This window comes from Thalassophryne amazonica, chromosome 1 (assembly GCF_902500255.1).
Source record: "Thalassophryne amazonica chromosome 1, fThaAma1.1, whole genome shotgun sequence".
In the NCBI taxonomy this organism is placed as follows: domain Eukaryota; kingdom Metazoa; phylum Chordata; class Actinopteri; order Batrachoidiformes; family Batrachoididae; genus Thalassophryne; species Thalassophryne amazonica.
The window spans coordinates 9402036-9420293 of NC_047103.1; the positions used below are offsets into that span (position 1 = coordinate 9402036).

Below are 18258 nucleotides of genomic sequence, written 5' to 3' on the forward strand. Positions count from 1 at the left end.
TTGAACACCTACCAACCAGCAAGAATTCTGGCTCACACAGACCTGTTAATTTTTCTCTAGATCTTTCAGGTTTGGAGTTTCAGCTCCCTCCAAAGATTTTCTATTGAGTTCAGATCTGGAGACTGGCCAGGCCACTCCAGGACCTTGAAATGCTTCTTATGGAGCCCCTCCTTAGTTGCCCTGGCTGTGTGTTTTGGGGTTTGACTTCTTAAAGAAAAATTAACAGGTCTATGTGAGCCAGAATTCTTGCTGGTTGGTAGGTGTTCAAATACTTATTTGCAGCAGGAACGTAAAATAAATCAATTATTTAAAAAAAAAAACCATACATTGCGTTTTCCGGATTTTTTTTAGATTATGTCTCTCACAGTGGACATGCACCTAAGATGAAAATTTCAGACCCCTCCATGATTTCCAAGTGGGAGAACTTGCAAAATCGTAGGGTGTTCAAATACTTATTTTCCTCACTGTATAATTGATTACCTGGGGCCACAAAGCAAGTCACGTGAGAGCGCAAAGTAAATAATTGTGTGCACAAATTAAGCAATCTGTGTGCACAGGTTCTTCATTTATGAGCGCAAAGTTAATACATTGTGTGCACCAATTAAGCAATTTATGTGCACAGGCTCTTCATGTAAGGGTGCAAAGTAAGTAAATGGTGTGCACAAATTAAACAATTTGTTTGCACAGGTTCTTAATTTATGAGCGCAAAGTAAATAAATTGTGTGCACAAATACTGACTTCATGAGCACAAATTAAGTAAAATAAAGAAAAAGAGCTCTTTATTCATAAGCACACAGTAAATCATTTGTTTGCACAAATTCTTAATTCATCACTACTATAAATACTTTGTATGCATAAGTTCTTTATTCATGAGCACAAATTAAGTCAGTTATGTGCACCAGTTCGTTACTGCAGGCTCACTGAAAGCATAAATTAAGTAATGTGTGTACAAGAGTTCTGTATGAGCACAAAATAAGCGTGGAGAAATTTTGACTCATAAGGACAAAGTAAATAATTAGAGAGCACAAATTCAGTTGTACATGTGCCCCAGTTCCTCATTAATAAGCACAAAGTAAATCATCTGTGTGCACAAATTCCTAATTCATCACCTTGGATTAAGTCATTTGTGTGGACAAGTTCTTCATCTGAGACTACAGAACAGGTAGTATGAGATTAGAAACTGCATAATTACTCTGCATGAGTTACAAATTCTAGAGTACATAAGTGACATTATGTCCTGTGAGTTAAGTAATGTGTGCACAAGGTATGAATTTGTGACCACAAAAAAGAAAAAAAAAAATTGTTCTTTGAGAAGCAGATTGTAGTAGTTTCTACATAAATTACATCCCAGAGTATCATTTATTACTCAAAGAAAACAGAATGTGTGTAAATGTGTTCACTTACTTCATCAGCCAACAGGAAAAGATGCTCATCTCTAGCAAATCGGATGACGTCTTCTATGCAGCGTCTGCTCTGAACCTGACCTATCAGATCACACGTCCCAATAAATTAAAGTCAACACTTAGATTAAAGCACTTTAATGCCTGATAACAGTTTGTGCACACAGAACAGCAACACAGAGAACTGGAATTCAGAACAAATGTAAGACACACACACACACACACACACACACACACACACACACACACACACACACACACACACACACACACACACACACACACACACACACACACACACACACACACACACACACACACACACACCAGTTGGGTTGCCGGGGTTGATGGCACAAAGGACTCTGGGACTGCAGTGCTGCCTGGCTTCAGTCAGCGCTCTCCTGAGCTCCGTGACGTCCAGACTCCAACACTCCTCTTCATTCAGGTAATAATGGACCTGCACGGCGTTGAGGTCTGTCAGGGTGGCAGAGTACAGCGGGTACTGCGGGATGGGGATCATGACCCCAGTGCGGTCGCAGCCCACGCCGCACACCAGGATCCTCAGTATGGTCTGCAACCGATACGGTGTAACAAATACACTTTAATGACAAAGTCCATCAAAAACAGTAACTTAACATTAACGCCACAGAGTCCATGGTGTTACAGGCCATACATTTGTTGATGAATTACAAATATTCATAAACTTTATTGCAACTTTGTCTTCAAACTATACAGGGTTAGCAACTCTTTATTCTAGGATATAAGGTTGCAAGCAACTGTCATTCTGCTGCACCTTGCCATATTACAAATCAAAGGCATAAACTGAATGATTGCATAATTATGTGTGACTGACGTTACAGTATGTCACTCTATATTTAAAGTTACAAAAAACAAATTTCTGCTGATAAAAACAATGTACTTGACTGGAAATGGCTATATTCTATAATTTGACAGCTTAATAATAGGTTATGTTGGTATTTTTATGATTTCTGGACCAAAGCAGGTGCAGTGCTGGCAATCAATTTCTCACTTCAACTGAGGTGTGCAATGTTCTCATTCACACAACAATAATATGCTTACAGAGAGTATGAAAAAATCAGTTTATGCAATAGACTGAAAGTGAGCCCAAATCATTCACATTTTGATGGAAGAAAAACATGAAAAAATAGACCTGCTTTGACATGTTTTAGCTAATCCAAACCACATCACCCTATCTGAAATTACTTTCTTTCTGCACGTGAATAATTTGCTCTTGCAATTTCAAACACTAGTCTCCTCAATTTCTAAATGTTTTTTGGCCAGTGAGCTTCTTCAACATGGAGTTGCCCAAATGACCCTTTAGAGTTACTGTGGTAATATTTCTGGTAACGTCGGCTAAACTGGTAGAGGTTTTCTGTAGCATTCCACTGACATATTCCTCTGATAGTCTATGTTAAACAGCTGCATCAGAGGAACAAAGTGACAAAGGTCTGTAGTTATGAAAGTCACTGTTGTACAAAGTACAGTTCTGTTTATAATTAATAGACAGTGAATAAAATATATGTTCAGTGAAGTTTCTAAACCCTGACTACTTCATTTTTACATGGCATTAACTCAAGCCTTAAAATTAAAATAAAGATAATAATGAGCCCTTTAAAACCAGATCTTATACCGATATTAGAACACATCCATTTTATGTTTAAAAGCTGACATTTTTTATAAAGGTGGATCCTGAAAATTGTTAAATATATACTTGATTGTAGGGATGTCCCGATCAGGTTTTTTTGGCCTGATCCGATTCATCTTATTTTGAGTATCTGCTGATATCTAGTCCCGATCCGATGCTTTAAAAAACTGAATGCTAAATATATAATGTTTTCATTTTAATCACCTTATTTTATTATCACTTAAACAGTGCACTTCTCCTTGAGGTAGCTTGAACAATCAAGTCAATCAAGTAATCTACCAGACTTAAAAAATGTACAAATTTCCATGTTATTTTATGTCTAAAAATAAATGTCCAAGGTTTCTTATGTTAAACAAGAAATCATCTAATCTGAAATAACAGGTGGTTTTAATTTACAGACGAAAGGTGTCTAAAGAACCATTTATTGATTTATTTAGCTATTTTAATGACAAATGTTCTAAACTTTTTTTTTTTTTTTAATAGTAATCAGAAATTTTGAGGTAACAAACAACAACAAAAAACATTTCCAATGATTTTTCTTCAGAAAACTGCTCTATAAATGAGCAGCCCTGTGACACGTTTCTGTTTTGTACAGATCAATCAATCAATTTTTTTATATAGCGCCAAATCACAACAAACAGTTGCCCCAAGGCGCTTTATATTGTAAGGCAAGGCCATACAATAATTATGTAAAACCCCAACGGTCAAAACGACCCCCTGTGAGCAAGCACTTGGCTACAGTGGGAAGGAAAAACTCCCTTTTAACAGGAAGAAACCTCCAGCAGAACCAGGCTCAGGGAGGGGCAGTCTTCTGCTGGGACTGGTTGGGGCTGAGGGAGAGAACCAAGAAAAAAAGACATGCTGTGGAGGGGAGCAGAGATCAATCACTAATGATTAAATGCAGAGTGGCGCATACAGAGCAAAAACAGAAAGAAACAGTGCATCATGGGAACCCCCCAGCAGTCTACATCTATAGCAGCATAACTAAGGGATGGTTCAGGGTCACCTGATCCAGCCCTAACTATAAGCTTTAGCAAAAAGGAAAGTTTTAAGCCTAATCTTAAAAGTAGAGAGGGTGTCTGTCTCCCCTGATCTGAATTGGGAGCTGGTTCCACAGGAGAGGAGCCTGAAAGCTGAAGGCTCTGCCTCCCATTCTACTCTTACAAACCCTAGGAACTACAAGTAAGCCTGCAGTCTGAGAGCGAAGCGCTCTATTGGGGTGATATGGTACTACGAGGTCCCTAAGATAAGATGGGACCTGATTATTCAAAACCTTTTAAGTAAGAAGAAGAATTTTAAATTCTATTCTAGAATTAACAGGAAGCCAATGAAGAGAGGCCAATGTGGGTGAGATATGCTCTCTCCTTCTAGTCCCCGTCAGTACTCTAGCTGCAGCATTTTGAATTAACTGAAGGCTTTTTAGGGAACTTTTAGCACAACCTGATAATAATGAATTACAATAGTCCAGCCTAGAGGAAATAAATGCATGAATTAGTTTTTTCAGCATCACTCTGAGACAAGACCTTTCTGATTTTAGAGATATTGCGTAAATGCAAAAAAGCAGTCCTACATATTTGTTTAATATGCGCTTTGAATGACATATCTGATCAAAAATGACTCCAAGATTTCTCACAGTATTACTAGAGGTCAGGGTAATGCCATCCAGAGTAAGGATCTGGTTAGACACCATGTTCTAAGATTTGTGGGGCCAAGTACAATAACTTCAGTTTTATCTGAGTTTAAAAGCAGGAAATTAGAGGTCATCCATGTCTTTATGTCTGTAAGACAATCTGCAGTTTAGCTAATTGGTGTGTGTCCTTGGCTTCATGGATAGATAAAGCTGGGTATCATCTGCGTAACAATGAAAATTTAAGCAATTACGTTTAATAATACTGCCTAAGGGAAGCATGTATAAAGTGAATAAAATTGGTCCTAGCACAGAACCTTGTGGAACTCCCTAATTAACTTTAGTCTGTGAAGAAGATTCCCCATTTACATGAACAAATTGTAATCTATTAGACAAATATGATTCAAACCACCGCAGCGCAGTGCCTTTAATACCTATGGCATGCTCTAATCTCTGTAATAAAATTTTATGGTCAACAGTATCAAAAGCAGCACTGAGGTCTAACAGAACAAGCACAGAGATGAGTCCACTGTCCGAGGCCATAAGAAGATCATTTGTAACCTTCACTAATGCTGTTTCTGTACTATGATGAATCTAAAACCTGACTGAAACTCTCAAATAGACCATTCCTCTGCAGATGATCAGTTAGCTGTTTTACAACTACCCTTTCAAGAATTTTGAGAGAAAAGGAAGGTTGGAGATTGGCCTATAATTAGCTAAGATAGCTGGGTCAAGTGATGGCTTTTTAAGTAATGGATTAATTACTGCCACCTTAAAAGCCTGTGGTACATAGCCAACTAACAAGATAGATGATCATATTTAAGATCGAAGCATTAAATAATGGTAGGGCTTCCTTGAGCAGCCTGGTAGGAATGGGGTCTAATAAACATGTTGATGGTTTGGATGAAGTAACTAATGAAAATAACTCAGACAGAACAATCGGAGAGAAAGAGTCTAACCAAATACCGGCATCACTGAAAGCAGCCAAAGATAACGATACATCTTTGGGATGGTTATGAGTAATTTTTTCTCTAATAGTTAAAATTTTGTTAGCAAAGAAAGTCGTGAAGTCATTACTAGTTAAAGTTAATGGAATACTCAGCTCAATAGAGCTCTGACTCTTTGTCAGCCTGGCTACAGTGCTGAAAAGAAACCTGGGGTTGTTCTTATTTTCTTCAATTAGTGATGAGTAGAAAGATGTCCTAGCTTTACGGAGGGCTTTTTTATAGAGCAACAGACTCTTTTTCCAGGCTAAGTGAAGATCTTCTAAATTAGTGAGACGCCATTTCCTCTCCAACTTACAGGTTATCTGCTTTAAGCTACGAGTTTGTGAGTTATACCACGGAGTCAGGCACTTCTGATTTAAAGCTCTCTTTTTTAGAGGAGCTACAGCATCCAAAGTTGTCTTCAATGAGGATGTAAAACTATTGCCGAGATACTCTATCTCACTTACAGAGTTTAGGTAGCTACTCTGCACTGTGTTGGTATATGGCATTAGAGAACATAAAGAAGGAATCATATCCTTAAACCTAGTTACAGCGCTTTCTGAAAGACTTCTAGTGTAATGAAACTTATTCCCCACTGCTGGGTAGTCCATCAGAGTAAATGTAAATGTTATTAAGAAATGATCAGACAGAAGGGAGTTTTCAGGGAATACTGTTAAGTCTTCTATTTCCATACCATAAGTCAGAACAAGATCTAAGATATGATTAAAGTGGTGGGTGGACTCATTTACTTTTTGAGCAAAGCCAATAGAGTCTAATAATAGATTAAATGCAGTGTTGAGGCTGTCATTCTCAGCATCTGTGTGGATGTTAAAATCGCCCACTATAATTATCTTACCTGAGCTAAGCACTAAGTCAGACAAAAGGTCTGAAATTCACAGAGAAACGCACAGTAACGACCAGGTGGACGATAGATAATAACAAATAAAACTGGTTTTTGGGACTTCCAATTTGGATGGACAAGACTAAGAGTCAAGCTTTCAAATGAATTAAAGCTCTGTCTGGGTTTTTGATTAATTAATAAGCTGGAATGGAAGATTGCTGCTAATCCTCCGCCCCGGCCCGTGCTACGAGCGTTCTGACAGTTAGTGTGACTCGGGGGTGTTGACTCATTTAAACTAACATATTCATCCTGCTGTAACCAGGTTTCTGTAAGGCAGAATAAATCAATATGTTGATCAATTATTATATCATTTACCAACAGGGACTTAGAAGAGAGAGACCTAATGTTTAATAGACCACATTTAACTGTTTTAGTCTGTGGTGCAGTTGAAGGTGCTATATTATTTTTTCTTTTTGAATTTTTATGCTTAAATAGATTTTTGCTGGTTATTGGTAGTCTGGGAGCAGGCACCGTCTCTACGGGGATGGGGTAATGAAGGGATGGCAGGGGGAGAGAAGCTGCAGAGAGGTGTGTAAGACTACAACTCTGCTTCCTGGTCCCAACCCTGGATAGTCACGGTTTGGAGGATTTAAGAAAATTGGCCAGATTTCTAGAAATGAGAGCTGCTCCATCCAAAGTGGGATGGATGCCGTCTCTCCTAACAAGACCAGGTTTTCCCCAGAAGCTTTGCCAATTATCTATGAAGCCCACCTCATTTTTTGGACACCACTCAGACAGCCAGCAATTCAAGGAGAACATGCGGCTAAACATGTCACTCCCAGTCCGATTGGGGAGGGGCCCAGAGAAAACTACAGAGTCCGACATTGTTTTTGCAAAGTTACACACCGATTTAATGTTAATTTTAGTGACCTCCGATTGGCGTAACCGGGTGTCATTACTGCCGACGTGAATTACAATCTTACCAAATTTACGCTTAGCCTTAGCCAGCAGTTTCAAATTTCCTTCAATGTCGCCTGCTCTGGCCCCCGGAAGACAATTGACTATGGTTGCTGGTGTCGCTAACTTCACATTTCGCAAAACAGAGTCGCCAATAACCAGAGTTTGATCCTCGGCGGGTGTGTCATCGAGTGGGGAAAAACGGTTAGAGATGTGAACGGGTTGGCGGTGTACACGGGGCTTCTGTTTAGGACTACGCTTCCTCCTCACAGTCACCCAGTCGGCCTGCTTTCCCGGCTGCTCGGGATCTGCCAGAGGGAAACTAACGGCGGCTAAGCTACCTTGGTCCGCACCGACTACAGGGGCCTGGCTAGCTGTAGAATTTTCCACGGTGCAGAGCCGAGTCTCCAATTCGCCCAGCCTGGCCTCCAAAGCTACGAATAAGCTACACTTATTACAAGTACCGTTACTGCTAAAGGAGGCCGAGGAATAACTAAACATTTCACACCCAGAGCAGAAATGTGCGGGAGAGACAGGAGAAGCCGCCATGCTAAATCGGCTAAGAGCTAGTAGCTGCGCTAAGCTAGCGGATTCCTAAAAACACGCAAAGTGAATAATGTGTAAATAATTTAGAGGTGATTCAGCAGAAGGAGTGCTTTAGTTAAGGCACGTGAAGATTACACTGGGAAACAAATCGTAATCTAGATAACTAGATCAATCTAACTGCGCAGATTAAACAGCTAACAGATACAGAAAAACACCGCTGTGCTCCGGAACAGGAAGTGATACAATACTGCAGTGAGAGCCAACCAGCAGTAGAGGCAAGCAAACATTCCACCTGGTGGTTTCTGCCACTAGTCTTCCGTGTTTTGGCCTGACGCGTTGTTCCTATTTGACAGCGCAAAGCTACGTCACAGCTCAGAGCGTCGAACGTTGGATTGGGTTGAACTTTGACTGCGTCAGCCTGCCAACAAATGACAATGCGCGCACCTGTCAGAAGCGTCGCTTTAGCTCAGCTTTTGACACGACGCTTCTGACGCCTCTAAAAAGCACGTGTCTCATTGAAAATAATGCTTTTTAGACCGATTCTTGACGCCTCTGACGCTTCCGACGCATGAAAGGCCCATTAATCTGCAATAATGAGCTTGAAATAGCACTGATCAAAATAATGAGGCTACAATCTATATCAGATTCCTGATCGGGATGCAACATCCTGATTTCAATCAAGTCTGAAACCACGTGATCGGGCCCGATTTCCGATCATGTGATCGGATCGGGACATCCCTACTTGACTGTGTACATTTTGGGCATCTTAAAAAAATTAAAATAAAAAACCCAATAGGGGCCTGGGAAAGCGCCAGTTTGTAACACCGCAAGCAATCAGCAAAATTTAGAACGTTAAATTTAAAAAATAAAAAAAAATGCTGTGGATTTAACTGGTACTGCGGATACGTTTGTGTTAAAGTATCTGAAACTGGACAAGAGGGTACAATATAGAGTAGTCGGGAACTAGGGGTCTCTGAACAGAAGGGTCCTTCTGATACTTCTCTACAATATTAAACCCATGAAAAGCACACAGCACTCTTCAGCAGAAGACAGTTTTGAGATACTAATGGAGATATTTTCACTTTTTGGCAAAGTGTGATGAAAAATGCAGGATTAGCATTGTGCACATGTGCAAAAACAATCATGTCATGGGAATTGCACATAATTGTTTTTGGCAATATTTTGTTCCACTTGCAAGAAAATTCTGTAACATAGTAGATGGTATCCGTTTTGCCTACTATTTAAAAAAACTTTGCTAAATTAGCTAAAGCTAAATTCTGTCATTTTTTAAATTGGGACCAAATATTCAGAATAGAAGACCATCCTCAAGAAAAAAAAGTTTACCACAATGGCATCACTGGCACCAGTAGTGAGGTAGATGTTATCAGGGTTGGACGGGATTCCGCCGTCTCTCTTCTCTATGTAACACGCAACATCCTGACGGATGCACTCAATGCCCTGACTCATGCTGTAGGCTCCTGGATAAGAGATGGAAGAAGACCATTGAAGGAACAGTCAGAGCTAGAAGACACTGATGAATCAGGAAGTGAATGCGGTTGTGCGACGGTTCAGGCGTTGTCTTGCCTATACTCTGGCCTCCGCAGGCCTTGAGAATACATCGCGCTCTGTTCTTGGCGTCCTCTGGAAACTTGTTGTCCTGCAGCAGTTCAGGGTAACAACACAGAGCCAAGACCTGAAAGAAATACACCACGTCCTGATGTCACACAGTCTGTATGTACACATTGCACCTGAGCGGTAACGGGCGTTACCAGGACTTATAAAAAAACAAAGCCACACTCAGATTTGACTTTGTTGTTACAGTAGCCTAACCTGTCTGAGAAATGTGATTGGCTTTTGTCCCATGGCGTGAGCATCTCCGATGTTGGCTCTGATCACCTCTTTGAAAGGTTTCTGTGCTCCCTGAAAGGACAAAGTCAGACGCTGTTATGAAGACGTTCTAACACAAACGCCGTGAAGCGGTTTCACATGCACAGAGAGAACCTCAAACGTCTTCACTTTAAATGTGTCTCAACCTGTCCAGGTAATGAACTCAGAACTGGAACATCCAAGACTCTCAAATCCGTGTCAAACACTGCCTACTTTAATACCGCCTACGCACAATCACAGATCTTTGTCCTGTGAGAGCACATCAAACTATGCCGCTTCTCATTTGTTTTTTGTCTGACAACTTTGATGCACACAATGGAGACATTTGCTGAACGTAAGAAGCAAACCGTGAGGAAAAAAAAAAAAAAAAAAAAAAAATCAATGTGGGAAAATTTATTTCAGAAAGTCAAGTGTTCCGAGCAGAGGTCATCTAGTAAACACATTAAGTAGCTCTGTAGTTGAGGCAACTAAACTTTCAGGTCAAAATGTCAGTGTTTCACTCAAATTGTCACCAAAAACATGCCACACGTGTTTGTCTGTCCTGGAATCAAAATTTGGACAAAACACTCTTTTGGGTGGGTGGGTTCTTCTCAGAGACTCTTATTGCTAGTTAAATAAAATACATTTCAGTTTTTTACACAAATTTGCACCAAACATGGCACAGATATGGATTGGGTTCCACAGTAAAATTTGCAAAAATAAAAAAAATAAAAAAGGAGGTCAATCGTTGGGGCCGAGGTCATGTCTGAGTGTTGCCCCCCCCCCACCCAGAGGTCCTTTTGCTGATTTTGACCACATCTGGTTCATAGGCCGAGGGAATGCCCACGCCTCACCTGGCTGTGGCAGATAGATAGTTATTTTAGAGACCTGGGGATGGACCAGTTTTCTGTCGGGGTGGGTGCGACCGTGGACCAAGGTGGTTCCACGGTGTTTCGGCTGTGGCGAAACGCGGTTCCAGCACGTGCTCCCAGACTTGACTTTTAATGGCAATAAAGGCAGACCCTAAAATTTTCCACAAACATTTAATTGTCAAAAAAGGTCAAGCAATTTGATTTTCAACCCAGTTTGGACCAAATGCGGCGCACACTTATCCAAGTTCTAGGACTGCCCTGGCAGTCAGCCAGAGGTTAATCATTTGGGTCAAGGTGAAGGTCAGATTGCTGCAGACTTCACTGCTTTTATGTCCGGGGGCACAGAGTATTTAGAATCTGGATGTTACTGGCCTGAGACAGGAAGCCAGAGGTTTTTGGTTTCCGTGTGTGTTGCTTCACCAACACAAGACTTGAGGAGCATGGAACGCGGCTGCGCGGCCGACCCGTTTGCTCATAAAAACCACTGATCCCTTTGATTCAAAGCCCCGTGTTGTTGCTGTGTCAATCAGAGCCGCGCAGTTCCACCCGCTGGTCCTGGCTCATTAGCATTAGTTTTTTTGAAGGGGCCTTGGCACCGGATCGTTCTGGCACGGGGTCTCTGCTGCACAGACAAACACAAACACCTCTGTTCTACTTTGGGGATGACAGAAAGACTCTCATGCTCAGCTTTTTGGCGCAGTGAGCGTTTGGGCTTATTTTGTGCTCGCGCTCGCTGTCCGTGCTGCAGCTGCTGTTGTTTGTCACAGCAGACAATGCAACGTTCATCTTCACCAGGCTGTGGCCAGATTCAGATACCACACATTGTGCAATGTTTTCAGTTTCTTGCCATCTGTGCCCCCCCACTGCAACCACACAAAATACATCAAAACCTGCACGCTTGAAGCTACACTGTGAAGATTTCATCACAGGAGAAGGCAAAAAGGAAAAAACAGACAGCATTTGACCAGCGACAGCATAATGCAACAACCTCACCACTAGATGGCACTAAATCCCATACACTGTAGCTTTAATGCATGCAAATGTCAAAAAAGAAGAAAGGTTAAACTGCAGTGGTTTTGACAAAATTCATGCTTTCTTCATATGATTTTGATGAACAAACTCACTATCAGAGTAAAGCAACTGCTCCTGGGATTATGAACAAAAAGCATTAAATTTACACCCTTCAAGGATTTTCATTTCAAGCCACACCCAACAATGGTGTTGCTTGGTGTTGAACAACAACAACAAGTGTAAATGAGATGTAACGTGCACAACTGCACAATTCAGTTCACCGAGTTCCCATGGGGGGAGGGGGGGTGACGCCAAATTTCAAATTCAACAGATTCAGGCCCAATGTCTGTCACCACATAAAAATCTTGTTTCATTTGCAATCACAGCTGGTCTCACTAGTCTTGCAAACTTTCCCCTTTCACTCCTGCACTCTCTAACACACACTCCATTGCTTCAACAGTTGAGCCCAAAACCAATCCCCCTTCACCACCTCTACTCGTTGCAACTCCACTATTCTGCCACCTTCCCTCTCATTCAGGCACATGTAATCCATCTTTGTTGTGGCTTTCATTCCCCATCTCACCCTCACCTCTCCAGATCATAATGTGGCATGCAAGCTTCATAATGACTAAGAGTCCTGTCAGATCTCATCTGTCGATCTCTCCATCACCACTGCAGACAAGAAAGGGCTCAGAGCAGATCCTTGATGCAATACAACGCCCAGTGAAAACCCATCTGTCTGTCCATCATTCCTACTGCACCCCACAGTGCTGACCATTAGTGCCAGCGGCAGTCATTGCTAACCCAGCATGGAAAACTGATTCATGAGCCATACATTTCATTTGGCACAACTTTTAGCCCTTCCCATTTATCCAGGCTTAGACTGGCACCAAACTGTGTGCACTGGTCTGTGCATCCCAGTGAGCATTTTTTTTTTTATTTAAAAAACAAAACAAAAGAAAAAAAAACAACATATGTTATACAACAAACAGAGGCGCTCACATTTTACAAACTGCATCCAGATTAACTTTTGCAGTTCATTCTAATTAATGACTCATTCCAGTTATTCCACATTTCCACTTGCAAGCGGTTGCTTTAGTTGTTGTGGAGGACAAAGAAACGACATTACAGTCAAGAGTGCATGACTCAAAAGTGACGTAATGATTTCTCTGGTGAAAGTGCATTCCTTTTGAGGATGTGCATCAACATACACATGCGCTTCAGCGGCTCTGGGACATCCAGGACCTCCAACGCCAGTGGACTTTGACAAAAAATATTTTACATCTGTATTAAAGAAGACAAATACAAAGATTAGAGAAAAATCTGAAACCAGTTTCTTCCCTGTCCTGCCTCATATTTGACAGGGAACATTTAAGGCAGAGGTCTGAAACTCGTTCCAGAAAGGGCCGAGAGGGGGCAGGTTTTCTTTGCAACCACCCACTTCACCAGATGATTTCACTAATTAACATTACTTTGAGCAGGTGGAATCAGTGAAATCAGCTGGTGGAGTGGGTGGTTGCAAAGAAAACCTGTACCCTCTCAGCCCGTTCTGGAATGAGTTTAAGACCTCTGGTTTAAGAACTCTAGACATGATGCAAACCTTCAAAACGTTTCATAACGTGCACATGGCTCTGTGCTTTTGCATGAATCAATATTGACTTTTTCCTGATGACAAGGCGATGCCTTAAAGCGGTTTATGGGTTTGATGTGTTTGAAGGTCAAGGTGCCATGTTTGGCTTTTAATTGTAGATCCTGTTGCCAGAACAAAGTTTCATCTGTTATTCTGCTCGGTCTGCAACAGGCACTGATCACACAGAGGAGTTATAACAGTCATATGACCGTTATAAATCCTCTAGTCCACAGGGCGAGTTTTAAAATCGATTTGCCACGTCAACTTGCTGTGATCCAGCTTGGCTCAGTTTACACAGTGCAAATGTTGAGATCGGGGATTTATACACGTCACCAGCACACGTACTCCAAAAACAAATCTGCTGAGAAGTGTCCCAGTCACAAGCTGGACAGGAAGTGATTACACAGACATTTCGCTAAGTGACATCCAAAACCAGAGACCTTTTCTGTAAACTTTTGGATAAGACATTTTTTTTCACTTTGTGTTTGTGGAGCTACAGACACTAGTTTCACCCATCGTCAGAAAATAATTCTAAGAAACCAAAATTACTTAAGAAAAACCCAAGGGGAAAAAAAAGTCAAAAGTTGAGATCAGTTTATCTCAAATTAACATCACTTTACAGCGGTATATCATCAGCATACAATTTCAACCTCCTTTGAGTCAAGTCTGGGAGAATGTGCTGGTGCCTCGCTTTGCTGCATCCACCATAACGCAGAACCACCGTGAAGCCTGGATGGCAGCATGAGAAAACCAACATGATCAGCAAAATGGGATCGAAGTGCCGAACCAATGGGAAGGACACAAGATGGTGCAACTGAGAGTGAACAGAGACTGGACAGGACGAAAACATGTTTGTGAGATTTGCTGGTCCTGAGTGACATTTGTCACAATCTGGACTGATGCCAAGATAAATACAAGCAACCAGTGTGTTGTGTGAACCACCCTACACTAGAACATCCTGTGTCAGGTACATATTGATAACTTGTAGATCTGTCCCTAATTTAGGCAGTTCAAATCCAGTTCAAAGCACTTTTTAAATTGAAAGTACTTTACGAAGAGCTAACGTCACATTGGCTGGACAGCACTATAAACAGTTATATTGTCAGCGTAGGAAAATTTTAAACCAATTAGAAACAGATTATCTCCAGTTTATTCACACAGTTAAAACTATTTTAAGATTTTTACTGTTGGCATACTGACACTTAAAAGCCAGACTGAAATATAATCTGGTGTAAATCATTTTCAAATAAGTTTTAAGTGATTTTATTCCATCCGCCCTTTGTGCTAAAACATTTGAGACTTTTTCATTCGGGTCCACATACATTTTTGAAAAGCGTGTTTGACTTAAGTCATTGTCTGTCATATTTCATCTGTTGAGATCTTGTTTGCTTTGGACCACGAGTGGACTTCAGAAAACCTGACATGAATGAGACTGTTTTGTTGCAGAGAAAAGCCTCAGACACCACGACTTAGTCCAACTAAACCTCCGCAAGGAGACTGAAGTGAAGAGAACTCATCCGACCTCAGGTAACAGCATGTATCCTGCAGCCTCCTCCAAAAAAAAAAAAAAAAAAAAAAAAAAAAAAAAAACTTCCATTACGGCATGTAACACACTCCCTGCACATCCCACTTGGCATTTCTTCAGGAAAGCTTATTGGATTAATTACACCACCAGGGAAAAACACACACACAAACATTATGAGCTGCTTTGCATTGAAGTGCATTATTTACTGTTTTCCAACCCACGGGACCAATAGGCTGTTTGCTGCCACCCCCCCAACCCACAACGGGAGGGGGAACACAAGTAAGGCCAAAGGAAAAAACAAGTTCAAATATGTGCTTCAGAACCATAAAACTACATTGTTTCAGGGCTAAAGTTTACTGATAGGTTGAGAGTTTCTACATGTAATCGTAGAATGTTGGCCTTTATGATCATGAAATAAAGCTGAATTTCTACAATATGACCTCATTAAATGCTATTCATGAAGGGTGGGGGGGGGGGTGCCTTCATCTGCCCCACCTCTGAAAATTCTGCCTACACCTCTGTGACAGTGATAACATTTGCTGTAACAAAGTAACTTCGGGATAATGTTTGATTAGGGGATAAAATCCATGTGTGAAAACAGCTTAACTTGTGGACTTTGTTCTCTAAACTGACACAACTCGGGACTTCAAAGATTTTTTAACTTCACACTTATTGAACTCCCACCTTAGAAATTAAAACAAAAAAAGTGACAGCAGAAAAAGTAGACTTAAGCATGCACAAACTCAGCAAAACGAGTGTTTCACATATCAACGAGGAAATAGTACTGAAACAATGTTTTTTTTTTTGGGGGGGGGGGGGGGGGTTGTTCCGTAGAGAACGTTTGTCAAAACCCACTGAGGCAGTTGCATTTCTTACAATGCAGAAATTTTACCCACATGGAGGCTGGACCTGGATCCAGACCTCCACATTCTGGTATGCAAGACTTAAGATTAATTTTCAAGAAACTAGTCAAAATGTTGGGGGGGTCTCCTAAAGTAAAATAACTTACCACATTAGTGTAAGTCGCATTTTACTTATTTTTAAACACGAGTTTATAAAAAATACTTTACATAAAAACTTTAGAACTTATTTATTTTTTACCGAATTTCAATGAAATTTTTACCAGGGGTGTATCTTGGCCTAACTTAGAATCAAATCAAAATCAAATCAATTTTATTTATATAGCGCCAAATCACAACAAACAGTTGCCCCAAGGCACTTTATATTGTAAGGCAAAAGCCATACAATAATTACAGAAAACCCCAACGGTCAAAACGACCCCCTGTGAGCAAGCACTTGGCGACAGTGGGAAGGAAAAACTCCCTTTTAACAGGAAGAAACCTCCAGCAGAACCAGGCTCAGGGAGGGGCAGTCTTCTGCTGGGACTGGTTGGGCTGAGGGGAGAGAATCAGGAAAAAGACATGCTGTGGAAGAAAGCAGAGATCAATCACTAGTGATTAAAAGCAGAGTGGTGCATACAGAGCAAAAAGAGGAAGAAACACTCAGTGCATCATGGGAAACCCCCAGCAGTCTAAGTCTATAGCAGCATAACTAAGGGATGGCTCAGGGTCACCTGATCCAGCCCTAACTATAAGCTTTAGCAAAAAGGAAAGTTTTAAGCCTAATCTTAAAAGTAGAGAGGGTGTCTGTCTCCCTGATCCGAATTGGGAGCTGGTTCCACAGGAGAGGAGCCTGAAAGCTGAAGGCTCTGCCTCCCATTCTACTCTTACAAACCCTAGGAACTACAAGTAAGCCTGCAGTCTGAGAGCAAAGCGCTCTATTGGGGTGATATGGTACTATGAGGTCCCTAAGATAAGATGGGACCTGATTATTCAAAACCTTATGAGTAAGAAGAAGAATTTTAAATTCTATTCTAGAATTAACAGGAAGCCAATGAAGAGAGGCCAATATGGGTGAGATATGCTCTCTCCTTCTAGTCCCCGTTAGTACTCTAGCTGCAGCATTTTGAATTAACTGAAGGCTTTTCAGGGAACTTTTAGGACAACCTGATAATAATGAATTACAATAGTCCAGCCTAGAGGAAATAAATGCATGAATTAGTTTTTCAGCATCACTCTGAGACAAGACCTTTCTGATTTTAGAGATATTGGGCAAATGCAAAAAAGCAGTTCTACATATTTGTTTAATATGCGCTTTGAATGACATGTCCTGATCAAAAATGACTCCAAGATTTCTCACAGTACTACTAGAGGTCAGGGTAATGCCATCCAGAGTAAGGATCTGGTTAGACACCATGTTTCTAAGATTTGTGGGGCCAAATACAATAACTTCAGTTTTATCTGAATTTAAAAGCAGGAAATTAGAGGTCATCCATGTCTTTATGTCTGTAAGACAATCCTGCAGTTTAACTAATTGGTGTGTGTTCTCTGGCTTCATGGATAGATAAAGCTGGGTATCATCTGTGTAACAATGAAAATTTAAGCAATGCTTTCTAATACTGCCTAAGGGAAGCATGTATAAAGTGAATAAAATTGGTCCTAGCACAGAACCTTGTGGAACTCCATAATTAACCTTAGTCTGTGAAGAAGATTCCCCATTTACATGAACAAATTGTAATCTATTAGATAAATATGATTCAAACCACCGCAGCGCAGTGCCTTTAATACCTATGGCATGCTCTAATCTCTGTAATAAATTTTATTGTCAACAGTATCAAAAGCAGCACTGAGGTCTAACAGGACAAGCACAGAGATGAGTCCACTGTCTGAGGCCATAAGAAGATCATTTGTAACCTTCACTAATACTGTTTCTGTACTATGATGAATTCTGAAACCTGACTGAAACTCTTCAAGTAGACCATTCCTCTGCAGATGATCAGTTAGCTGTTTTACAACTACCCTTTCAAGAATTTTTGAGAGAAAAGGAAGGTTGGAGATTGGCCTATAATTAGCTAAGATAGCTGGGTCAAGTGATGGCTTTTTAAGTAATGGTTTAATTACTGCCACCTTAAAAGCCTGAAAGAAAAGATGTCATTAAATTTTGGTAATGATCCGGAACACGATCCGGATCCACTAATTTTTTTAAGGAATCTTTGCAGGATAGGGCCAATTTAAACATTTTTTGCATCTAACTTCATGAAGACGGGTCACAAAGGCTGAACAAAAATTAAGTTACGACAATAATTTAGCATTTGTTTCTCCTCATTGAATAAACTTGTTATTAGAAAATAAAAAAAAAACTTGTGTAGTTCATGCAGTTTCTCTTTATAAATACATTTGCTGAAGATCTAAGGGTTTAACCCTCTGGGGCCAACGCCGTCATATACGACAGCTGAGACCAAGCTTTACTAAATTATAAATAACTTTTTAAT

At 40.7% G+C, this 18258-nt stretch overlaps 1 protein-coding gene across 1 annotated transcript in view; it reads right to left on the reverse strand.

The window, feature by feature from the left end:
• Positions 1-18258, reverse strand: part of LOC117502402 (alanine aminotransferase 2-like) — a 38911-nt gene that overhangs the window by 10305 nt on the left and 10348 nt on the right. Inside the window, exons 2-6 of the mRNA XM_034161480.1 lie at positions 9854-9943; positions 9608-9716; positions 9368-9501; positions 1728-1971; positions 1405-1484 (exon numbers count right to left, since the gene is read on the reverse strand). Coding sequence (XP_034017371.1) covers positions 1405-1484; positions 1728-1971; positions 9368-9501; positions 9608-9716; positions 9854-9943 — 657 coding nt within the window. The remainder of the gene's footprint in view (positions 1-1404; positions 1485-1727; positions 1972-9367; positions 9502-9607; positions 9717-9853; positions 9944-18258) is intronic.